We start from the raw sequence: 27,109 nt of genomic DNA on the forward strand, positions 1-27,109 counted from the left end.
GTAACCCACACTGAATACAATTTATTCGAAAGAAATAAAAATAGAAGTATCGTAAAAAGGTGTAACGGACGAAAAATTTCACGGTCCTGCAAAACTCCCAAACAACGCGGCATAAATATTTATGTCGTTTTCTCCCCGTGTCCAACATGTGTTCACCCTTTTCCAGCAGACTTCTGACAGACCATGTCCCCCGTGAAATAACCTAATGAAACTTTTTTAATGTACCCACACGAGTACACCTGACTCGACGCAACAAACGTCCCTTCTTAAAGCCTCACAGATGTCAATGGGGGGGGGGGGGGGGGGGGTTTGTAGTAGAGGGTAAGATCGAAAAGTAGTCCAACTTTTCCATTCTGCGTGCGTATCAGTTGTTCAGTTTTGTAGCTACGATCAAAGGCCGTAAAGTCGGGAGTCAAGGGTGCGCTTTATGGAGGTTGCATTAATTCGAAAGTTTAAAGAAACGTCTTCTTGATTTATGCCTTGTTAACTTGTGGTCTAGTCTTTATGAAATGAAGTTTAGTTTACTCTTTAATAACTTTTAGTTATTGCAATTTAACTCCATATGATGCACCAGATATTGTGCGTTCAGTAGAGGTGTACGAGTACTCGATACTGGGATCGGATAGGGTTGGGTGTGGTCAGAAAATAAAAAATGTCGAGTTTCCGATAGTCGGATCCGGTCCTCGCACACCTCTAGTCACAAAAATTTCAGATCGCGGTACCAGATTGCGGAGTAGAGTATTAAGTCGTTATTGTCTCGGTCGCGTTTGTGGAAGCTTTACAATTAAAATGTCGTTTGCTTTACGATTCATTGGATGACTGGTAACCGCGCTGCTTTACAGACTCCGGAATAGCTCGATTCATTGCGAAAGTATTACGACTATCCGGCCATTAAATTCACGCTCTCCGGTAGCTACCGTTAAACGCGACCAATTTGTGCAAAATATGAGAATTCTACAACCATAAAAAGAAAAGAAGTTGATGGAAATCCGAGATTCGTCGGAAAATGTTTAAAATACATAAGCTTAAACACCGGGACGACATGAAAGTTGAATGATGCGCCGGTGGATGAAAGAAAAAAGGGGTGAAATGCAAAGTACATAGAATATATAGCTTAAGCCAACCAGAGAGAGAGAGAGAGAGAAACGTGCACCGTAGGAAAAGCTAAATCCTAAGCTATTCTCAGAGATTCAGAATGAAATTGGATATATCAAGGAGGACAGCGAGGAAGACAGAGAAGACAGTCTCACAGTCCTGTCACGAAAGTTTCCGGAAATTTTCTCTGCATACGTCGTATCATTTACGGCTGGCCAATCACGATATTCTTTTCGCCAACTTGTTCCTGACGCGTTGACTTATTCCCTTATTTAACAAAGAAGATTATCCTCTGACAAGTGTTTCCTACAAATCTTGGAAAAAGTATTTTTATTTCATTTGTGTCCGAAGCTGCTTTATAAACAAATCGCCGCGATATTTCTCTATGTAAAACGGTAACCACAAATCAAAGCTCACGTTTTCGCGGGAAGCTTAAATAAATCCTATGCAAAGCAAAAGAAACGCGTCTCGCCTGGGAACGATCATAAAAATCCTTCTTCTCGTCACATCGGGACGAATTCTTTCGGTTTAAATTCTAACTGTGCGGGAGGCAACGTGACCGCGTTGGCTTGAAGAAACAAATGAAAAGTCCGTCGCTCGGACCCGGGGAGCAGGGCAAAAAGAAAATAGGGACGCAAATGCGAGGATAGAAAGAAAATAGTGGCACGTGATCCCTCGTCGTTCATCCGCGAAGGAAAGCAAGGCTCTTCTTCACCGTTCTATGGTAATTTTATGGTGTCTTACGCGGGCATCAACGCCAGGGACCAGAGGGACCCCTAGTGCACTCGGGATCCTGATAAAAAGCCGATTGCTGGCCAGCGAGAGCCGCTTTTCAACGCGACGACGTATTTCCTCGGTTTTATTCGTCTATTTTTTCCTTCAACGAACGGCAAAATCTCGGATTTTCTTATGGAGTATTCTTACGTGCCGCGATTTTGAAACAGGCTGGTTCAGTGAAAATTCTCATCGTCCACTTCGTTTCCGGTACGAAGTAACGCGACTCGTCAAAAATAAAACGAACAAGCCCTACCGACTTTTCTTCTCTCACAAGGAAAGGCACAGAAGTGTCCCCTTCCAATTTTGATGGAACTTCGTACAATTATTAAGCAAGTAAAAATTAAAGACAAGTATTTTTTCTTTATATCGACTGAGACGCGATTTTAAGGAATGAAAGCAACCCTCAAAATTTTGACCTAAGATTCTTGAATTTTGGTGTCGGTGGTACGCATTTATAAATAAGTTGAGAACCTCTGTCTTAGACCATTTGCCAAGATAGTAAACGCTTCTATTTACTAGCTAATAGAAAAGTCAACGAACTTCCAGGAAACTATCTAGCGGGTCGCCCGGATCCCCGAAAGTCGGCCAGCCCGACTCGATAATCCGAATCTCGTGTTTCCTTCCGATTCATTCGTCTACGTCTGTTGCAGAGACGGATGACATCCCAGCGAGACAATAGATACGTGCCGGGCATGCGAAACTTTCCTTTTGTTCCGCCGGCCCGACGATTCTTACGCGGTGACGCCGCCACGACTTCGGCTGCACACCTGCGCCCGCTACAAGAAAACTTTCACCCCTTTCCCACTCCCACTGAAGTGCCACCTCGCTGCTCTATTTTAACGTCTGACCATCTTTGATCCCAAAAATTCCGAGAAAATAGATCGTTTAATTTGTATTTCTGTTAACGACATCATCAATTACATTAATTAAATTATTTTCTAAAAGGATTTCAGTCGATAGCAAACTTTCATAAGCCGTCATCGGCACTTAATTAAAATTTCAAATATCGAGGGAACGTATAGTTAATTAAAAAAACGATTAATATTGAAATTACTTCAACGTTTAACTATTTCTGGAATAATTTCCCTTTCTCCAAGGAATGATTGACAGTAGAAATTAAATTCACGAACGTTTGCAATATTTGCTAACAATTTAAAATTTTTCTCCAGTGAAATCGATTAAACTTTAGCGGAAAATCACCTATGTACGTAATGGCGAATAGGTGGGAAGCTGCTCGCTGTCTGTGACACGTCGCCAACATCGTGGCAAGGATGCCAGGCTCGTTGATGCAATTGTAGCTGCACTTTATGCCGGCCACCATTGGAAGCCGATGCACGCTGCCGTTAAAGGGTGTAACGAGTCCTCGTGCACCGCGACAATTACACGAGGCTCGCGTCCACGCGCGGAAAGCACGCGTGGATTGCGTTATGACATGATTATTGTACGCCATGCCCGACGGCGATACAGCGTAACATCGTGACAATACAGCCTACAGCGATATGTCACACCGTGTGTCTACTCCATACGCAATTACAGCGCGTTACACTTCGTCCATGTGTATAAAGGGGCACATTAAACTCTACTGTATCGTCAGAAGATAAGAGAAAGAAATGCTTGAAACTTACGTTCCCACAATTATTATGGTGTCTTCTGACCCAGTTGCGAAGCAATACATCAACCCACACCGTCTGTTGCATGCTCTTTGCGCCAAGAAAAAAAAAGGAACAGAAAAACGAAGGAAAATAGCGAATAGAGAAGCACACTTGCAGAATACACACGGAATAATCCTGAAACCTTTGTGCTCCACTCTTCATGGGTCACTACGGACCATGAAGAGGTTTGTATTCTCAACTTAGCTACCAGCTATCTCGGGCTTTTTCCTTCTCAAAGAATATTCTTTGCATACTTTTATGTACGAGCAAATATTTTTTGGAAGAAATAAATCTCCGTGTTTATTTATATTCTTAGAACGGTGATTCATTTTGGAAGAAATTTTCACAAAAATGCGGGTAAAGATTCGTGAATATTATAAACGTGTAGAGGTATCGAAATTCAATTATATCCAATTATATGTACGATAACGTATGAAAACACTTTCAAATTAAAAAATTTAAGATAAGTCTAAAAAATCATTCCTTGAATGTAATGTCAGCTCCCGAATTGAGTTTTGAATTTCTAGTCGAATCCGGATACTAAAGCAAGTTCGAATCCTGAAATTAGAGGTAACCATAGAAATTTATATGCTGCACGAACTTTCGTAGTTGCGCTGAACCCGAGCCGATCATTACCCGACCCGATCCGAACGTCGGATACCCGCACAGACCTAAAATTTTATAAATGATATTACTTCCTCCACAATTTTTTAAATCATTTTATCCCGTTTGGAGAAGCGTTGTTCCTTACAAGACCAATTAACGTCGCTGTTTATAATAATCACGTCTTGTGATTAATTACGCTTGCGGCGAACACGTACACCGACGTAGAAACACGAACATTTTTCCATGTCTGACGTAAAATAGCGGCGGTAACGCAAAGTAGATAACGAGGTAGCCGGAGATACGTGCGAGAGCAGAACACGCGTGAAATAATTTCAAAAATCATTCCTCGCCTGGTGTAAAATGGGTGGAGATGTACATGGACGAAAACTTGTCGTACGGTTCACTATTTCTCATTACTCGGTGCTACGTGTTCTTGCAATTTTAATTTTTCGAAATTCATTTCAGAGCGATAAAATAAATAATTGCAATCTCCACCGATGACCCACTTAATGGCTTCTCAGCCCCGAAAATGATCCGGCAACGTGTTAAAACGGATCTTCCATTCAAGTATAAAATACTACCTTTATGTATCAACATGATACGCGGAAAGGAAGGTATAAAGGCAGAACACGCGTTGAATAATCCTGGAAAGCCATCCCTCGCGCCGATCCTCCGCGATGTCGAGCGGAGAGGAACGTACAGGTTCGCGTTGTGTCCCACGGGTCTCGTCAGCACGATTCCCGTGATTTGTGAGACACGTGTCTACTCGTTTTTATTTATTCCTTTATTTATTCGAGGCCGTGCGCGAAATTCTCGCGACATCCTCGACGCGAAGAGCCCCGACGCCCGGCGTCGTCGTGGCTGCGGTGAAAAGATAGTGCGTCTACTCGTGCCATGAGAACCGGTACGGATTCCGTGCTTTTATGGGGTCGTTGCTTGGCCAAGTGGAAGATATCGTGCACGATGAACAGGTTTCTGCCAGCGAGCTGTACACTTGCTTCAAAGCAGATCGTCTTTCCTTTTCTTACTTCGCGTTCGTTGGAAATGGAGCGGTACTTCCAATGGCAAACGTCGATACGCGGAAATGACCTGTCACCGTTGTTTCATGGGTTTACATTTTTTTTTCTTTTTAGGCTTGTCATATTTGTACTGCTGGATATAAGATGGGTCTTATAAGGCTCAAGCCCTTTTTTGGTAAAATACTTGATTAGATTTTACATTATTTTCCAACTATACTTTCTAAGTTTCATTGTTCTATCTCCAAAATTGACGGTTACAGCAAATTTTGTGAATCACTATTGAGGGGTGTGTGGGTACCCAAAAAAATAAGAGATTTTTGCAACAACTTCGCTATATGTAAGAAATACTTAATAAAATTAACTTTAATTACTGAAGCCTTCCTTGCATCCAACAGTATAATCAGACTACGAAATCATACTTTTGATAATTTTGCACGATGCACAGATAAATTTCCTTTTATTTGAAATTTTTATGTTCAAAATTATCGAAAATTTGATCCGCTAATCCTGAAGTTCGTTTCCGATCGGATATCCTGGAAGCGGATTCTTGTGCACGTGGCTGCACCAACGAAAAAATTGCAAATGTCTCTGCTTCAATTAGAATTTGAATTTTTCCCAACTAGAGTAACGAGGAAAAGTGGATGAGAATTATTGATCGAAAGAATATCTTTAATTTTATACAACCGTTTTTTGTTCTGTCACGATTGAAGGATTAATTAATATGGAGGTCAAATGTGAACGATTCCGCTTCCCGAAAAAGTGAAGAACATAAAAAAACAAATTGATCGCGATCAGCTTTTCGATTTATATTCAAATTCAAAGGCCGTCAACTTTTCCCCTACCACGGCCTCTCGCTTTTGCTCGAAACTTGAACGAAACTCGGCGAAGAAGGAGCATATTTCTTGTTCCACGATCGCGTAAATCTACCCTGTGGCAACAGTGTCATTTTTATCTTTATTATAGGAATACTGGAAATTTGCTGCGAGCTCTTTCAACAAAAAAGAAAAACAATATCTAACGATAGTCGATACGCGAAACCGTAAAAATTCATAGATGGAACGTATTTAAAAAAAGGAGAAAATAAAAGCTTCATTGGCACATCATCCCTCTTCTCTGTGTTCTTTTTTTCTCTCTTTCCACCCTCCAGCCGGGTGGCTCGAACAGGGATAGAATGCACTTGATCTCGCGCGTTTTCAACGAAACAACAGAGTCGAGATCAAAAACATTGCCACAGAGATCGCGGCACGTCGGTCCTCGTGTCGTTGCTTTCAGGGTTAAATATCTGAGAGCGTGCTTTCATTGTCGCCTGTTGCAGATTTAACAGTTCTCGCTCGAGGCTCGATTTCTTTCCGTTTCTCTTTTTCCATTCACCAAATGCAGCAGATGGAAAGATTCATGAATGGCTTTTAACCCTTTCGCCGCAACAAATTTCATTTATCCACACTTATCCCACTTCTATTATAGAGAATCTCGGATGCTATCCAAAATTACCCAAACCCCTTCAAAGCCTACCCTCAACGCAAACAGATAATTCATCCACATTAAACACCGTGGAAATGGGACGGTCCCTTTAAAAAAAGAAACAAGAATCCCGCCGCTAAAACCTTGTACACCGTGTTCCGCACGAAAATAATTCTCGCCTGGTGGCAGACAGCGTGTAAACACGTTTCCCGACGAAGTGAGGCAGGAAAAGCAGCCAGAGGCCGCCAATATTTCATCGTATCTCGCGACATTCGTTTATGAAAGCTCTTCTCCGTGGCTTTCGCGTAATGTTCCTTTTCCTTCGATGTAGCTTACTGAACGAACACCGGCCAACTTTTATTCAGACCTCCTACGTTCGAGCGAAAACAATCGCCGCGATGTTCTCATTTTCTGTCCTCCCGTGTCGGACATTTATCTGTGATGACCTTTGTTCCTGATGAAACGTAACCACCCTCTTTAATTAGAACCAGAAGGGTCGCATCTTCGAAAGAGAAATTTTGGTCCACCCTTGAACCGAGTTCCGATAATTTGGACCGTGCCGGGACCTACCGACTGATTTGTAAGCTACTTATGGTTCTCGATGAAATTTTGATTATTTTCTGGTGATTGCATTTTGACACTTTAATGGAAGCGTATTTTGTGGAATTTACGACTCGTTTTCAGAGTTTTGTTAAAGGATTTCGTGTTAGATAGGGATTTTCACTAGTAGTAAGTGGTATAGGTCAGTATATAGTTAGACATGCTTGAATAGTGGAGTCTGGATCATTTGAGACCCAAATTTACAAAACATATACGAGGATATTAATTTTCGGTACGCGGGTATCCAAGTATCCAAGTACCCGAGTACGTTTTACCCGGGTACTCTACCCAAAATATTACCTGAAAAATTGTAAATACGAGGGCAAAACATACCTGAATATTTCTCACTACCCCGAGTATCCTCCAAATACTCGTTCAACCCTTATTTTTCTTGCAAATATTAGTCCATGGATTATTTTCGCTTGCTTTAGAAACACACTCGAGTGGACCACTCGAATAGTAATTAAACGTCCAGAAAAATTACCAATAAGAAGCGGTGGTTCTCTGTGCAACTTCTTTGCGCCATGATACAGTTTACCACCAAGTTCCTCGGTTGTACTGCAACTACTGCAGCCTTGTTAATAAAATATTTTACCGGTGCCCTGGCGAAAGTTGTTCTTTTCTCATTTTCCTCTTCTCTCCAGCCTGCCACTGCTTTTATTATTTAATCACTCTCCCTGTTCCTGAGCGTTGGCTAAATTTCACCGGTAAGAATACTCTTCTAGGATAACGCTAGATTAAGGAACATCCTTTCTCTCCTCTTACGTTTATCGCGAATAAACAGCGACCCGAGTTATCTTGACGACTCAGTTTAACGATTGTTTTGTACGCGAATGCTCAGCGTGGATTAATTAAGAAAATTACGAGCACTTGCTGTTACATTTGACGAACTTCCCTCTTGTAATCAGATTGAAAAAGCAGCAGAAATATTTTTCTGCGCGTGAAGTCGGTGTGGCAGAGAAGAAAGGAAGTCCTTTCGTTTAATTGCAACCGACTCGTCTGCTGTTCTAACATGGTGGAAAAAATGACGACGCGATTCTAACGGTCTGCAGAACGCGCGAGTTCTTTTCCTGAACGTACGGAAGCACCCTCTTCAAGTTCCTACGCGTTGATTTAATCGAATTCATAATGACAGTGTTCTTAAAAAATTGAAAAAAAAAAAGAAGCTTGCTTTATTTCTAAATACAAACACCTCAAAGCAGAGTTTATCTCCTTATCCCTCAGCCAAAAACTACACAACCGAACCCTATATTTGCCTACATTATCCTTTGGATGCTTCTACAAACCTTTCTCGAAGACAGCCAACCCTTGAATCGATTTTTTATACTCCAGTCTTGAGAAAAAAAATCTACAACGGCACGATCGAGTATCACGAATCCACCAGGGCTGTGCCCGTTTCGACCCACGTCGTCGTCGTTTCCTTTCTCCCGCGGGAAAGGGAAGAAGAATCAGCGAGACACGTTAATGAGTTTTTCGAGGGACGTGCCTGGCTCGGAGACGATCGACAAGAGCCGAGAATTAGAGAGAGGGAAGGTTCTGTGCTTTGGAAGAAAAAAAAAAAGAATCAGTAAAATGGTTCGAGGTTGATCTTCCAGCTTTAAATTTAAATAAACGCCGAGTCGTAGCCGATAAGGTCCTGCTCGCAATACACGCGGCAACCCTCTTGCAGTTTCGACGGCAATCTTTCTTCCAACAGGCTGGTAGGTAGGTGGCACGACAGACGTGGAAACACGAGCGCGAGATCGATATCGGTAGAGAAAATCCGATCATTATTGTGCTCCTTTTCACGATCCTAAAAGGTTTCCGTAAGAGCTTCGGTGCTCCTTTCGCAGCGCCGGAACTGATTGAAATTTTTTTAGAGAACCTGCTGCTTACGCCTTAGCCCTATTTCCCTTTTTATTTTTTATTTTCCCTTCTTCGATACGAATAATGGAATCCTTTGCACTACCGGCTAGCTTCCATACGAATTATCATTTGCACGCGTAAGGTGGATTTTTCTTCTTTTTTTTGTTTTTCAAATTTTGTAGGAACGGAATGTTTATCGACACGTCGTCGAAACGTGACAAGTGATCGAGAATTTGTTGACGGATTAGCAGTCTGTGCTACGAAATCGCATTTTCGTTGGTTCGAAGAACAGATGATTTCGAAGGCTTTAGCCGGATAAACTGAAATCGATAGATTCGAATAGCGATCTGTAATATCGGCGTGCATGCGATTCGCGCTGCCAGCAGATTCCCAATTTCCTCGCTGCCGAACAATTAAATTACAATTGGCAAACACGATAAGCACGTTTCTACCCAACGAAGATGAATATTTCAAGCCGCTATCGCTTAAATCAAAACGTCGATTCATCTTTCGACACAATAGATAAAAAATAAAAAAATAAATAAATAAAAAAGAATCTTGATGGAAAAGTGTCATTAATATTACTGAACGAAGATGTCAATACAAATTTCGAGCAAGCAAGCCGGTAAAACGTTCAGAATTCGTCTGAAAACGCCATATAAAATCGTGGCCGACGAGCGTGTCCTGTAACCATCCACAGCCCCATCGTGGTAATTTTGTTTCTGAGTTTGCAGGTGGCTTAATTTTTGCCGCAACACGTCTGTCGGTACGCGGCTCGTCCCGCGTAGATACGGCACGGATTTTTCTCGTTGCTGATTTTAATAACAGATTGCCACTGGAGCCGCGGAAAGGAGGAAGGGTAACAGAGGGTTGGGCCAACGAAGGGTGTCGGAACGAAGGGTGGATCGTGGCTGAGTCACTGCTTATACGTGACTATGGTTCAACCTCCCACTTTTACCTCCTCCAACCCCAAACCACCCCATCACCTTTCGCTGTTTCGTTACCTTCGACCTCGATACTTAAAAGCAGACAATCTTTCCGAAGATTTTAATTTTTCACTCTAATTGACTTTTATTATATTAAAAACACGAGGTAAAATGTTAATAATTTAAAAAAAAATAGTTGGAGCATTTTTAGACACTCGTGGTAGTTTAATTTTCTTTTTTTCTTTTTCTATTTTTGGAAGAAAAGTGGACTTGAGATCCTTTGATGTGATACAGAGAGAAAGAAAAAGCGAGGACACGTTAAATTTGTGGAAGTTTGACTAAAATTTTAAATAAAGATGGTATAATACGATTTTAGTGGTAAAATACGGCGACGATAGAGCACGGCCAATTTGTCGTCGCGTATAAATCACTAAACGGTGTTTGGCCAAGAACGCAGCCACGGGAAAACAGAGCCGGCAACCGCTTTCGGCCTTGTCTCATTTTCCCAACAGATTTCCCGCTTGGTAGCCGAAAAATTACCGTCCCGCCGGCAGATCTGCTCCGAATCCAAGCTCAACGGTCATTAACCGTGGTGGCCGTGTCCAAATTAAAAAACGGCGACTTACCATGCCCGCTTCTACAGTTTCCCTCTATCTCTGCACTCCGTAGATTACCGTGCGATCGATAACGACTAGCTTCGTAGAATGTTACTACCGCCGCTGTTTGCTGCTTTGATACGTTATGCACACGGTATACCTGTTCTTTTTTCCCATTTTTTTTCTGAAAAATGAATGGACAAACTAGCAAAGAATAAATGGGCCACGGCATCGTTATAAAAGGATTGATTAAAGTGAAGTTCAACGATGGAATACGAGGCTCGCGATCACCTATCTCGTTATCACCTGCTTTTAATCCTTCAGGCTATAAAAAAGTAATTGTGTGTGACGCAAGAAATGGGAAGTGAGTCTTGAGAGAAATTCCGGGATAGATGAAACTAAGCTGTCACGATTAAGGGAAGCGTGCGACATCCTAAACACTCGGTTCCCAGAAACAGTTTCGAGCAACTGTGCAACCGCGAAAGCAAAGGTACGAGTGCAACGTTCGCAAACTCTGCGGCGAATCAACCATTCCTAAGCCCTCAGTCAACTTAAACAACAGAACAACGCGTTCCTTTGGGCAGCAACGACAACTCGGCTCTGTATACAATTTCAAACGGCACAACCAAGCGCATCCGTGAACGCAAACATTTCAAGTGCCGATCGCTGTAAACGTAAATAAAACCTAAAAATTTAGAATTTTTACCAGAAACGATGGCATGATTTTTGGATTAGAATAATACCGAGGCGTATCGGTAAAATTTCGGATACCCGAAAGTGTAATGTCTGGGCTAGAATAATACCGAGGCGCCAGGCGAAGAAATGATGGACCATGGGACAGGAGAAAGGGTAAGTTTTTCAGCTCGTAAAGTTGTAATGTCATCGGGACGATGAGAGGGTGGGTGTAATCTGTCCCGCTTCGTAATTAATCTTCCGTCCTGAGCGTATAAAAACGCGCGGAACGTGCTCGTATCATCACCTCTAATTTGATGACTTCTAGCCGGGGCTCGACCGCTTTCATAACCCCTCGATTGTCCGTAACGACTCGCGTTTTAATCGGTGAAATGACTAAATTGACAGGTAAATTCGTGGCAATGACCCGTCATCGTCATCTTCAGCAATATTGCCGGTGGTAAAATAAAAATGAATCACGTGTAAAAGATACGACAACGAAAGAGTTATCCGTTTAGTCAAAGCGAGAGTAATTAATTTAGCGGCGTCGTAAAGAAGCGTCGAATTGCGATTCATGGCCAGACGAGGGTTGGACGAGGTTAGGCGGGAGGATACGAAAAGAGGGGATGTTTTTGCCGCTGGTCTGTCCGCGGATGCGCCGAGGATTATCCTTTTAGGCGTCCTTTAATTCTATTTGTAGCCGGCTGCTCCGGGCAAAGGCTTTTGTCAACGAGTATTACCCTCGGGCCCTTTGAAGTCAAATTGCGATCGAGTAATGTAATAGTTCTGTCGACCATGTGCATTATCCCGTCCCGTCGAACTTACAACTGGAGAAATTTAACTTTCGATAAAAAAAAAAAATTAATAAAGAAAGGATAATAATGAAGCTTGGGAATAGATAGAAAGCAATAAGGGTCGGTAAGTCGGACAAAAGCCAGAGAAAAGGCACGCTTCAGTATTTAGGAGAAGCAGTAACGTAACAATTGGCAAATACCCGGGATGGAAACGGTAATGGTGTGTCATGGTTCGCCTGAGCTTACTTTTATGTCCCAACACCGTTGCTCTTCATCCCCCTATACCATTCGCTTTCACTCTTTCACACGAATATACCTCCCTTTCTCTGCTCTTTTTTCCTTCCACACTTATCTCCTCGCCCGCTGCTTTCTGTACATCGCTGGGGAAAAGTGTGTAAGCAACAAAGACACTCTTTGTTGCCGGACACCTTTCTCTGTTATTAAATTGTGCGCTCTTCAACCCCTTTACCAGATGTACCATATTGTATTTTTTGTTTCAGAAAGAAAAAAAATATTCCTCTATGTTTGTTTATAAATTTCATTATGAAAGTAACCACCTCTCCATGCTTTTAATACTTTAAAGAAATATCTATTTTTGATGATATTTGTTATTCTAGTGATAAATTGATCGTGATGATTTGAAATTAATTATCCGGACTAGGATCGCGGTTAGGACTGAAATTTTTTTTGGAGTGGGGCTGGACCCACAGAAATTTTGAAATTTCATTTTGAAATTGTAGAATTCGGGAATTGCAAAATTTAGAATGATGGAATTGCGAAAATTTAAAATCTTAAAGTTTTAAAATTCCACCCTGGCTCCTACATAGTTATGCCAAAGCCTAGAGATAAACGCAATTTCTGATAGAGATTGATGAATATAAAATGTACTCACAGTCAACGGAGACTTTGATCTGTTTGCTGACCGTCGGAGGCACGCTATTCGTCGCGATGCATAAATAGGCACCCATGTCCAGCCTGGAGATCCGAGTAATTTCCAATGTCTCACCTTTCCATTCGGGAACTGCAAATTATAATCTTCATTTTAACGCGACAGCCAGTCTCGTTTCTTTATTAATTGATTTTCACGCTCGACAATGGCGAATTGTTAGAATTAAGTCTGAAAGCCTTTAAAACCATGCGTTAATTGACAGATCAACGATGCCAGGGTAAAAAATAATGGATAAAATATGCATCCATGAAAACTCGTTTCGTTGATCTATTACGTCCGACAACTCGACGCCATTTCTCACGATTTTATGGCATTTGAGATTATTTTGTGCTCATTTGACATTAATAAATATTAAAAAGAATGATTAATAAATTTTATCTACAATTTACACTGCCCTCGCTTCTATGAATTTTACATTTCACATTTTTTCTCTCACTGACACAAATGTCCAAGTAGTCCAACCATTTCGCATTTGCGACTCTTTAATTTAATATATTCGTTCTAAAAATCTCTCGTAATAAGAAATCCACGTTAATTACACGTTTCCTTTACCGACCTCCAATTTGCTACTCGTTCAACGATATTCGTCAGAGTAACAAACTGAATTTTTAATTTCACCCTCAAAGCATCATCCCTTATTTATTCCCATAAATTAGTGAGTGCCGCGATTCGTAAACGGGTGGTAAAAAATTCAACCAGTTATTTCTTTATAATTACAGACCATGAAATTTTAATCAGTCCATGCACATTTTCTGAATCTATCGAATTGCGTGACGGGTTAACGAGGGACACCCTTGTCCCTTTGTTCTTTTCCCGTATCTAAGCGTACCATCTCGACGCGTTATTTTCCTTCGAGTTCCCCTCTGATACCGGTAACACAGTTTTCCAGATTGCATCTTTGATCTTTGAACGAAAACGGGCGAATGTCATTATTTTTAATTGCCGAGACTCGACCTCGCCGAATATCTATCGAAACGCGGTCACGGATCTCCTCGATATATGTATATTATAATATTTTCCGTCCTGACAAAATACCCACCAGAGAGAGTCTTGTTAATTGAAATCTGCTGATTGTCGTCTCTTTTCCAGCTTATGGTCGGCGTGGGACTTCCGGTCGCCTTGCACGTTAGAGTCACATTGGAGCCTTCTCTAACGATGGCGTCCGAGGATGTCTGATAATCTTCTATATTCGGAGGCACTGAAACAAAATCATGTTTCTGTTTGGTATTTGTCTCAAGACAATAATAACTGCTGATATGGCATAATGGTAAAATGGCATCTCCTGGATCGTCTCTTTAAGTTCAAATCAAACGATCAAGTTCCTTTGTAAAAGTGTCTTGCAAAGATTCATCTGAGCAACGTCAGGCAAAGTAGACCTTCGGCAATCGTATAAAGGAAGGAACACGTCAGATGGACTCAGACATCGGTCAGAATAATAAAATTTGCATAACAGAAAAGGCTAGAGTGGACCTCAGTCGAGTAGGTTTTCTAAGACGAGGACTGGCCAAAGAGCGAACTAAGAGCCGAATGGCATTCTTTCACATGCAAATCGAATTGAAAGTTAAAAGAAAAAGGCGAATGACGAAGTAGCTCGGTTCGACGAGGTTCCAAAGGGGTTGAAGAAGACGATGGCGTTCGGGGACGGAGGGAATCCAGTTACAACCGCGGAAACGTTCGAAAGCGGCCTTCAATGGCGGCAAGAACAGCCAGAAGGGCAAAGGAAACGAGAACTGCTCGTAGATAAGGCGTGGAGGGAGGAAATCCCCTTTAAAAAGTCGTAATCACTGACGATAAGAGGCCTGCTTCGCCGGGAAAGAAATGTCCTCAAGGAGAGTATCGTTGCCTGGGGGATGGCGAGAAATTTTTGACACATCTTCATCTTTCCTTCGGGAGGGTCGTGAATATATTTGTTCAAGAGTTTTGAGTGTTGCTCTTCCTTTGTAATCTGGATCATTTCTTTTCTTTTTCTTTTAGACGAATTATGAATTTGTAATATCTTTTGATACTTTAAATTTCAAAAAGAATTGAAAATGGAGTAATTTTATGGAGATTCAGACAATAGTTTCCCAGGGATAATGAAGGGTGTCTGTTTCACCCTCGACTACCTGCCCAACCTTCGATAATTACTAAACCGACTAAGCGGTTGGATTACACGCGAAATCCCGTGTCCGATTAATAACCGATCAAAAATCCTGCCCTTCCTTCCGTCGAATGCCCGTTGCAAAAGTTACGAACAGTTTATCGAAGGCAAATGCGATAACGCAGAATCGATATTGCGGTCACGAGACCGCCGCGTATAATTCAAACGACGATAAGGCAAGTGGTCGTAATGAAACCTCAAGCAAATCCAATTTCAATGCGAATCGCAACGTCGAAATGGACGTTCCGTGATAGATACGGATTAATCTGTAATAACAGTTTCTGATTATTTAATTACAAATTACACTAATCGAAAATGATGGGTATTTTTACTTGGAGGTTTGCTGGCCCTCGAAAATTTAAGTACTCATAATTTCGAGATCCGAATATCAACCCGAGTTTCGGATCTCGATTCGAGTTCGGATCCCGAACTGATATTCGGCTTCGAGTTCCCGCACACCCCTATTTTTACTATGACCTGAAAGTATTTCATTCCCGTAAATAATGAATGAATTGTAATTTTATAATCTAATATCTGTGTTTCGTATCAAAAGTATAACGTAATAAGTACAGAATTATAAATTACTATTACAATTATATTTGGACACATATGACACTTGAATAAATGAGGAGAAATATTTATTAAATTTAAAAGAACGTGACATATTTAATTTTAATTGATGCCTGTAAGCTGAACTAGAGCAGTCGAATTAATGCAAAATAATTTTATACAAATCAATTTTTCAATGTTTATTGTATATTTTATATCCACGGCTAGTTGAACATTTATTATACAATTTTAGAGTATATTGAATCGTATACAATGAAATTTTATTAATTTTTCAGGATCAAAGACGGATATGCGCGTTTAATAAGCACCCCGTGGTGCTTGTAAATGAAATAATCGTTGATGAATTATTAATAGCATGGAATGTTTTAATAATTCGATAAATTTCCATCTATCGAACATTAATATTTACCCGTACAAAGTTTTCGCGAACGCGATGCGTGCTGACGAATAAACACACGCCAATTAACAATTATCCAATTGATTTATTTTACGGGATGAAAAGTTCCCGATGAAAGGCGCTCGGTCGAAAATATACATATTTCACTGAACACAGCTCGATGAAAGCTCTTTTCAATTTTTAATTATTATTAATACCAATTACAGAAACGATATGATATTTTGCAATTAGTTAGCAATTAGTCTAATGATTCGGTATGTTCAACGTGGCATTGGTGATTTGCAATAGTTTCGTGCTGTTTGATGGTATTATATTACACTATTAGTTGAATTATTGGTATAATTATAATTCATTTAATCAGACAGAATAGGCCCTTTTATGCTATTACAATCACTAATATCCATAGATTACATGAAAGTGCATGCTTCATTGAAAGAAGATAGGCCATTAAAGATTACTGTCATAGAATATCGAACCAGATGGAAAATAAAAAATTTATACAAAATGAAACTCTTCTTAGTAATGCTTTTCTACTAGGAATATCAGAAGAAAAGGAAAAAGAGAGCCGTATTTCCAATTCCCTTTGGGTAGTTCGATTTTTCTGCTGCCTTCATCGACCCTTAATTCACCTCACTTGTTTTTAATCAACATGCGATGCTTGAACCATCCGTTGATCGATAGAAACTTTTTATTCATGAATGATCAACTAACATATGATTAACAAGTTAAACTCCACGATATTCCGAAATCGTTTCGAATGCGAAAGTAATTTCAGTATTCGCATTTTCCAGCCATTTTCCCTAGCCGAATATCCGCATTTTACGATCGTCGAAAAAAAAGGTATCATCCCTTTTCGATCGAATATCCTTCATGAGTGTCCTTCCATTAATACATCGGCCATGGGGTCGGGAAAAAGCGGCTTAATTTGAAAGTCTAAATGCAATTCAAGCGTCTAAGCATTCCCGAACGATCCTCTCGAGCGTATTTCACGCGTGTGTACCTACGCTTCGCTTCGATACGTTTGACGAAACTAAATAACTGACCGGAAGCAAATGGGAAATTTTTGTAGAAACTCGAAGTGCGCGAGAAGCCGAACAATTTCGAGTACTCGTTACTCAGGTTCGCTCGGGTTGTTGTATACTTATACTTTCAAGAACCTATCCCGAACCGACCTTAACAATTCCTACTCGATCCGAAATTCCCACCCGAAATTTTCGTGTTATCGCAGACCTCTAGTAAAAACCATCGAAATCTGAACTCATATAAATTCAATAAATCCTGTATCGGTCGCGATTAATCACAGACCGTTTTACGAGCCAGGTGTCGTAAAATGATCGTTAATGCATCGAATCATCAAGGCTTTTTCGTGGAAACGCAAACGTCAGTGGGTCCCAAATGTACATCGTAAAAGTCTGGTCTCTCGCATGCAGTAAATCGATGTTCCATTGACCGAATACTCGTAATGATTCTCCATGAAAAAAAGGGAGTTGTAGGGGGAAAAAAAACGGTCCCTGCGGGATGTACGACGCAACGTGAGACAGAGGACGGTTAAAAATATACGATAATCGTTAACCCGGAAGCTCGAACGATGTTCCTGTGTGCGAGTGTCGTTGTTACCAAATATCGAAAGTGTCTATTCATCGAATAGAAATCACGCGAGCTCGATATGAATCGCGTTCGTGTTCCACTTTCGCCTCAGGAAGCATCGCCTTCCGTAGATCCTCGACACGATAACGATTTTTAACGCGCCGGTTAAATTATTCCTAGCACGCTGTATAAGGAATTTTAGTGCCATTTTAAAACTCTAAAATAGAAATTTGAAAGACATACAACATTAAATTTTCCTTATGTAAAGAACTCAAGTGTCACCAGAAATTTCACGAAAAATAGAGGAACACGAATTTAATTAAAAGGACTAATTATATGAAATTTCAATCTACGATTTTCCCAGAGTGAACGCAACTAGCACGTTTTTCACAGGAAAATTGTGATCAACCAACCGATGCTTCTATCTCGCCACATCGCGAAATCTATTTACGAATTCGAATCTGATTATTGTATTTCACGGCCGAACAAAAGAACCATTCTGGTTCCGTTAACGAGTCCAACGAAGCGTCGAAACGCGTGCGCCTCTTTTGTTACTACACTGTCGACGTGTTCGTTGTAAAACGAATAGAGCGAGGGAGAGAGACGGAATACCGTGGAAATTAGTAAAAATATGGTACCGTTTATTAGCGATTTATACTTTTTCCGATAATCACGGATCGCACTGATACCACCTGGGATACGTCTGCATCGCCGTTAGGAATAATTTGCATCTCGTATCGCACCACCCCTTGCTGATGGTTATTACGATTCCCCAGCGACGTTTCGATTCCACTTTCGAATCTACTACTAACACGCTTTCAAACTAAATACGACGCTCAGTGCATATTGGTTTGTAATATTCCGAGAAAGCGTGATGTTTTGGGTAGCAAGTAATTTCAGTTACTTTGGATCTGATTATTTAAGATTAACTTTCATTAAATCTGTCAAAATAACGAATGGGTTTCTAGAGTTAAAACTTGTATTTCTTAACTTTTCTCATCGAATACTATTAGAATATAGAAAAGGAAGCGAATAATTTCGTATGCTCCAAAGTAAAGTTCGAACTTAAAGAATAATAATTCAACGAATGGTAACAGTCGATTTATTATCGAGGATTCGTTATCGGCGGGCAACAAATAATCGCCGCCATAAATAATAAGCGTGCGCGATCCGCAGGGGCAACGAGCAATTATTCGAGCAACCGGAAATTTATTCGAGGAGTTATTCCGATAAGATGCGCAGCTTTCGGTTGAAATAGCAACGGCGAACCCTTCGGATGGTTCGTTTAGTGGCCGAAACGCAAAGTGAAGAGGGTCACGGGTCCTACATATTCATATATAAACTCCGGCCGAATATCGGCTCCCCCTCGAACCTCTGCCTTCCGTGACATTCCCACGAAATGGACGATAGCCGTGTATTTAATGCGCGGGAAAATATTTGCTTTCTCTCGGAATCGTGCAAAAATTCACCGACTGTCACGCGCAATATGCGATTAACCACTGATATCCGTAATCGTTCAAAATTAATATATATCTACTATTTTCTGTTTCCCTGGAAAACTTGAACGATTTCACCGGAAAGTTGGCAATGGAAAATCTCTAACAGAGTCCCACTCAATCCTATGAATTACCGCAGGTGTCCGACGATCTGCTACATTAATGCTAATGCGGGGTGTTACCGAATTGTTCAACAAGCGCAGATTGAACAGCGTGGCACCGTTATACAGCAGCCGCCTACGAACTGTTGATGCATTATTCAAGCGCAAACGCCGCCACGTGTACTCTGCTTCGGCGTTGTTGCGCGTTAACTTGCCCTAAACTCCGCGCCAGCATCACCAAGTACCGGAGGATGCTAACACGAAGGGCCCACCCTTCGTTCACGGCTTCCAACGAGGAAAACGTCCATGAACCGGAAACCTACCAATTCGAATTGTCCTTGTTCCCAACATATTGTTGCGAACTCGCTGTGTCTACCCTCCCTCCCAAATGGTACACAGTTTCAAGTGTTCTAGGAAATAGTTCACTGTTTTGTTTACGATAGAATTTGTACCGATATCTTGATTTTTCTTCAAAACCAGAGATACTTTTTTATAGAATATTTGTATAGAACGAGATTTCCCTTCATTTTTCATTGAGGCTTCGTTTGCTCTCCACTGGAGTCTGGAATCTCCGTAATTGGCCACTCGAGAAATAGAGAAACAGATCTGGCTATCATTGCCTTTTGCTTTCCAAAAAAATTGAGTAAATACATAGGCCCTTAAATAAGTATCAGACCCTGTGCGGATTCTCCCTAACCGAATCACGATTGGATTCTTTCGGAGGAAACTTAATGATCCAGGGAAGTTATTATATTATCGTTGAAGGTATGGAAAAATCTCCAATTAGGAGGAAAAAATTGTTTGCGATAACGAACGAATCGGGACACTCAATGGGAAGTTTGAATTTCTTCCTTGAGACATATTTTCGCAACTCGTTATCAACAAAATAGGTTGAAGATTGTGATACGTGGAGTTTGTTAGGGAGGAAGGTTATTGAAAGTTTGAGGGTTGGAATTTACCGGTAAAAGGAAACTGGATTTTCTGTTCCACTTTCGCGAATGACTTATTTATTTGTGCTTCTCTGCTTGCGTGTCGCCGACCAATAAAAGCTTTCACGTGTTTATCGGACTCTGACAGCATCGAAATATTATCCCTACTATTATTTCCCGTAATATTCCTTCGATAACACGCGTTCCGTGTCAGCGGATAATATATGGAACCAGGTTTCATCGTGAAACCCTGAATTCCTTACGATAATTCGAAAATATTCCCTCGATCTCTTTTCAAAAATATTTACACAAAAATTGAATCGATGAAGCAAAAATATCGTGTTCAAGTTGAACTGATTTCTGACACGAACAAATATAATCATAGATAGGTATCGGACCAGGTTGAGTAAACATTTGCTCCGAGCAAAGAAGTGCCAAAACAAGGGACGAAGCGAAACAAACGGACGCGTACAGAATGCGCTTCGAAAAATAAATGTCCGCGAGTTTCGGAAGAAAAAGAACGAATGAATTTATTCTTCAAAGTGGAAGATTGCGAGCGGAAGAAGAACAAGTGGGACCAGCATCCTGCTGAGAAGCGGATATACGATTACTGCTGGAACGGAACATACAGGTTTACTGGACAATAAAAAATCTCAATGATATGTTCTCCTTAGAATTATTAGTTGAGCTTTATAATATCTCTAGTGGGCGGGCAAAAGAGTATAATAAATTAGAACTCTTAGTTTTGTAGAGAAGCACTTATAATATATGTATAACCCTTGGACGACAGACCACGGAGAGAACCTGAATCTTAATTTAATTTTGTGTTTCATATCATTTTCATTTTTAAAATTTTACAATGTTCCTTTGAAAATTATTTTTTCAATATATGAAACTTTTTTGTTTAAAATTATGCATTTGACTTTAGATTAAAAAGTCAAGTTTATACTCTTTTGATCGCACATCAGAATATTTTTGAAACAAAGGAAGAAGTCAATAGTTTCATGAGCCCCAAAGTAAAGTTCGGTCGAATTATTTTTCAAAAAATTGTTTTCTACCTTTTCACCAGTAGATACATGGAAAACTATTTCGAATCTCATTATAGATGGTTGTAAAGCTGGTGACACGAAACCTCGATGAGGTGTCATTCGTTCGAAGAAGCTCGAAAATTAAAGCGTGAGGGGAAAAAATGGGTCGCTTTGACAGACATTCGGAAATTGAGTGGCTGGCAGGGTGGAAGGTGGTGTAAATGCATTTTGCGACTTAACGGAGCACGAGATCCTTTCACAAAGGATCGCGTCAGATACGACGACGCGTGTCGAAATAACTGTTATGCGGCTCGGTGAATGAAGCCGTTTCAGCTACAAATTACTAATTACAACCGGCTCCCTTAGGGAATGCGGTGTCGAGCTGTTGGTGTTGAATATACCCGTGACATACGTACGCTCTCCAGTTACGACACGCGTTCACTGATACAATACGTAATGTATACAACGCGAGAGAAACTCGACGAAATTCCCTTTGTGCCACATTACATGATCCTACCTTTGAGCATTCTTCAATTCGACTCGTGAAATTTGATAGCCGGATAGAAAGAAAAAAAAAAAAATGTATAGAAAGAATTCAGACTCTTTTGAGAGGCAACGACAGGGAGTAAAAATATTCGTCAAGGGGTACGTTCGTGTTTCGAGAGAGAAAAAATGTCGACGTCCTTTTCGTTGACTTAGTACAATAAAGAATCTATTTTAATAAAATAATATTAGGACATTACGTGATCCTTTTCACAAATCAAAGAGTTTCCATCGGCTATCGGTTTTCTAATAAAAACGTAGCTCGATGGCAAACAAGGGTGAAGTATAGAAGCGGATATGAAATTGCATACAGGTTCGGTGAGTATCATAACACGGTCCTTTCGCTCGTTACGAGGGAACGGCAATCGAACCGACAACAGCTCGTCCAATCGTCGTCGGCCGTCAACTCGATAACCGGTAAAAACGAAACGGAATCCGTATCCCGAGGGGTAGTCGAGTGTTCGAGGATGGATGAAAAGGGGTGAACGGGACACGAGCGTCGAAAAATGTACGGCAAGGGTCGAAAGCTCGCCGTCACGTTCCACAGTGTGCGCTTCCTCGGCTCCACTCGAGCTTCTTTACCGGTTAAGCTCGCCGACTCGCCTCTAAATCGAATAAAAGTCAGATAGTCCCCGGCTTTCGCCTTATTTACGGGATGACGAAAAGAAAAAGACCGGCTACTAGCGGGGGAAACTGGTGTGCGTTTGAAGAGGAACGGAGAGAGAGAGTTGAGAGAGGAATGTGTACACGATATTGGATAAAGATCATTCGGTTATCGTTATCCAATCGCTATTTAAAAATTGTTTTGTCGCACCTCCTTTATAGATACAATGGAAATATGGCGCGTCGACGCTCCTTTCGTTGACCTATACTACTGATTTGTAGACATCTATTTCTATTTATTCAAGGCATAGGTAAAAGTATTTCAAAATATCACTTGTAATACATCAATTTAAAGCTTGAAGCCTAAAGGAAATTACTATATAAGTGCATCTTAAATATTCCTTATAATAGACGAATAGTTGTGGATCACAACGAACAGTGTTAATTTCATGACAGAAAAGTTTTTCAAATTGGCACTTATGATACACCAAATTAAAGCCTAAAATTTACCAAAAATAAATACATAAATGCACCTTTAATGTGTTTTATATTGATAAAGTTATTAAAAAAAAAAACTAAGGTATCCAAAAGTCTGGATAATCTGTTCGGACCTTCCTGGCGAAATTTATTCAACTGAATTAACTGAACCAGTTCGAAACCGGTATCGAACGAGAAACGTGGTTCGACGACGAGTAAATACGCGGCAACAATCGAAACCGCGAAGGCGGTTACGATTCCCGGATAATTTACACGGGAATCCCGTAGTCCCAGTTCGAAATCGTCGAACTTCCTGAAAAGCGTTTATTAGCTCAAGGAGTAAGGTAAACGCCTCTGGTGGTAACTTTAAGTGACTCAGACCGTATGGAATATTTACACACGTTACACGTTTCTCGCGTGTTGCGCTCGGAAAGCGAGGGATAGGAGGCCTGAGTTATGGCGGCCTCGCATTGTGTCTGTTCCGTCGGCATTATCACGAAGTGCCGTTTGCAAGTCTTCCGTGTATTTGTGTAACGCCCGGGCCAAGAGTCCCGTGGAAACAATTAATCTAACCCTCTGATTACTCTTCCGACTACCACTGCAACATCTACCCACCCTCCGCAGACCATGGCATCCTGGCACCGACGACTTCAGACGTCAAAACTCGAGATATTAATATGTTCGTCGGGATGGCAGAACGAACGCCGACTATCTCTCTCCACAGTCTTACGGATACCTTCTGCTGATTAAATTATTACTGTCTCGACCTTTTCGACCTTCTTCTTTGCTCGGAGTTTAGCGCCATAGTTCGTTCGCAAATTTTTGAATTTTATTTTTAATAAATTTTTCTATGATATTTCAATGCTCCTCGAATAAAAAATATCAACAACCTTGAGAAAACAGAAAAATGTCTTAAGGAAACAAATTTGTTTTTCAAGGTATTTCTTCAAACGAATGACTTGAATCCATTCAAATTGTGCCCTGACCATTTTTCAGGTCATGAAAATTGAAGGAGATATTTAGGTGACCTCCTTTATCTGAGACACCCTGTATAGCGAAGAAAAAACTTAGTAAATAGAACGTTTGCGCTAGAAATTTAACGATGTTTCTCGCTTGCATTTGTCGTAAAACTACATTATGTTTGACGTGAACATGAAAACAGCCTAGACGTTACGTAATTACGTAATTAAAGAGGGGTAGGACACGAAAGTGCGCTCATTAATTAGACTGTGAAACGGAACGTAAGCGAGACCGGGATAATTGTAATGTCTCGTATGTAAATGACGACACAAAGGTTCGAAGATGAGATTATTGATAACGAAACAGATTACGAGACACAATTGGAACGTTTGCAAATGCGTCGAACGTGTCGAACTCTGCTCATTATTTCAACCAGAACGCGATAATTATGAATCAAGCTTATTGTAAGGGAGAGTAATTATTCTATGTTCTAAACTGAATTGTTACGAAACAATCGATTGTTAAATCATTAGAAAATGTTGTGCATTATGAAATAATTGCTTTATAAAGGAATTATTTAATTTTTGATCTCAACTACTCGAGTTTCATTCATTCAGAATGCCCGACGAACGAATGCCATTACTATAATAATATTTGAAGGTCACTCACCAACGACATGCAGATAACCATATTGTGTTTTCGCAGTCGCTGTGTTAATCTGGCACATGTACCTTCCCTCGTCGTCCTCCTGAACATCTTTGATATGTAGGGACCAGGTCCTATGCTTATCATGCGACACGGATATCCTGGGGTTCCTGGTAATAACGTGATGTTGTACTGTCAGGATAGCGCTCTTCTCGAAAAGCATCCAGGCCACCTGAAATGAAACGAGAATCTCGTTACATCGTAAATACGATTTACGACCCTTCCCCGATTACCATAAAATCCTAATTCCTCCTCGATACGTCGCTAATGTAATTAAGATAGGTAATTATCTCCAACCAGTTGAACATTTTAATATTTTTATCGGTGGATCAATGGTGGATCACTAACAAATATGTACGGTATCTCGATACAGAATGTATATTTTGAGCTGCACCACTTATCAACAAGGGAACGGAATTTATCGACGAGACAATGGGACACGTAATGGCAATCCACATATTTGCAGACTGAGAATCGTGTTTGTCCGTTGGTCGAGTGTAGCAGAAAACTTTCCCAGTAAAATAGCGTCCACGTACGTATAGACATCGTCACGCTCCTGTTCCCTCGGATATATCCGTAAGGAGTCTGGCCGCAATTCCCTGAACGATTCATTCCACCAATGAATATCCATAACCATAGTGGGTTCGTAGATCACCGGGTCGCTTGAAAGCATCGTAGATCATCCGTCTCCAACGGAATTCCATGTTTGATTCCGATCCTCGACAACGATTTGTCCGGTTCAGCACGATTAGATTCTCCGTTTAACCTGCGTTTCTTCTCTGTCCCTCCTCGATATTAATTGAATGCGACACGTTGGTGAACAAAGGAAACGAACAAAGACGACGAAAGCTCGTCGATCAGAGAAAGGAAAAATCCTTAGTCGTGGGATGAACGTCTCTAGAGAAATAAGGGACGTTACACGAAGTTGTTAACTTCCAACACTCTTGATTCAACGTAGTCACACCTTTTTACTACGAGCGAACGCGCCGATACGCTTGCGAGTTGCAGCCACCCAGCGATAATTCTCCTTCTCGCTAACCGGCCAATGTTTACGAGGAAAATAAAAGGCGACGGGAAGAAAGACGAACACGGCTGGAACAACTGTTTAACGTCCCATTTAACGCGACATAATCTGATGTTCATTGTATTCCTCTTATCCGATACGAGTGACACGAACACAATGGGGACAGACAACTATGATTTTTATCAAAGAATAAGATTTAATTGAAATAAATCTTATTGTTAGTTAAATATTGGTATATGAATTAATTCGGTACTATCAGTGTTATACGCTTTCTTAATTACTATTTTAAATTTGAATATTTTCCTGCGAAAATATGATAACAATAAAAATAATAGAAGTTACTATGATTTTTTAAAAACAAATGTTAAAATTGTAAAAAAGAGGCACAGAATTAATTATACACCTTATAAACACTTTTTTACATCTTCTTCAGAAAGACTAAACTTTTGTTCGCTCCGTTCTCCTAATTTTCTCCCGTAAAATTACCAACCCTTTTCTTGCACCAGCTATTACGAAACAGGGTGGCACATCCACAATTTCCTGCAGCGCCGTGTCCCAGAAACCCGACCCGAATTTTTACTGCGTTCCAAAAAAGAAACAACCCCCGGTCGAGCCACACCCCGCGATCAGCGACGTGGCTTGGATGCAGCCTCCATTGTCATAAGTCTCCGCGACCATAACCATCCGAACCGTCGCCACCGACTCGTGACAGTTTTCCTATTCCAACGTTGGAATTTTCACCTCGATTTATCCGGCTCGACTGTCAGTGTAACAACGCTTACGTCTCCGATCTAGGAACGCGCCGAGACGCCGGGCGTCGAAGCTATTGCCGAAAAATCTGCTACCCTTACGACACCATCCCTCCTGCCCCTCCTCCTATTCTGAACGTAGACGTACAACGAACGTTTGTTTCTAGCTGGGATTCTGATCAATGGCATCCATCGCGAGAGCTAGTCGCGAAAGAAGCGACGAGCGTGAAGCGTATTTTAGCGTCGCGAAGCTGTGGCGCGACCGGAAAATGAGATTCTTCTCAGAAAATATGGCCTGCGTCCGGAAGATACTGCTTCTTTATGAGATTATGAGACTTTTCTTGCAACTTGCTCTTGCAGTTCATTCAGGGAAGATAATTGACCTAAGTAATTATTGTTTTTGAAGGAAATTGTAGGGTAATTTCAGTAGAGATAGACCCTGTGACTGAGATGAATCACCCGCATAACTTAGATTCCACAATTATTGACTTATTTTAATTCTATATGCTGTTCCCTCCGTTAGAACTTTGTTTAACTATATCGGACAGTGGACCATGAAATGAACCGCAGGTTTAATTTTTTTTTTCTTCATATCATTTTCATTTACTAAATTTTAACGATTATATTCATAATTATTTTACAAAAGCCTATTTCGTATTTCAATATTATTAAAAGTTCATCTAATATAAAATTCAGCCTTAAAACAAATTGGCCCATTACTCCTGAAATTACCCTAATTAAAACAAGTAGTAAAACCAATCTGTGGTCAGGCAATAAGTCTCGTGTTCATAAGGTATCATAGAAAAAC

At 40.7% G+C, this 27,109-nt stretch overlaps 1 protein-coding gene across 2 annotated transcripts in view; it reads right to left on the reverse strand.

Moving 5' to 3' along the window:
• The window catches only part of LOC117600482 (lachesin), a 134,706-nt gene that overhangs the window by 38,567 nt on the left and 69,030 nt on the right, over positions 1-27,109 (reverse strand). For both annotated transcript variants that reach the window (XM_076692758.1, XM_034315986.2), the window contains exons 3-5: positions 24,493-24,700; positions 14,032-14,190; positions 12,936-13,064 (exon numbers count right to left, since the gene is read on the reverse strand). In XM_076692758.1, the coding sequence (XP_076548873.1) occupies positions 12,936-13,064; positions 14,032-14,190; positions 24,493-24,700 (496 nt within the window). The remainder of the gene's footprint in view (positions 1-12,935; positions 13,065-14,031; positions 14,191-24,492; positions 24,701-27,109) is intronic.

The sequence above is a fragment of the Osmia lignaria genome, chromosome 15 (assembly GCF_051020975.1).
Source record: "Osmia lignaria lignaria isolate PbOS001 chromosome 15, iyOsmLign1, whole genome shotgun sequence".
In the NCBI taxonomy this organism is placed as follows: domain Eukaryota; kingdom Metazoa; phylum Arthropoda; class Insecta; order Hymenoptera; family Megachilidae; genus Osmia; species Osmia lignaria.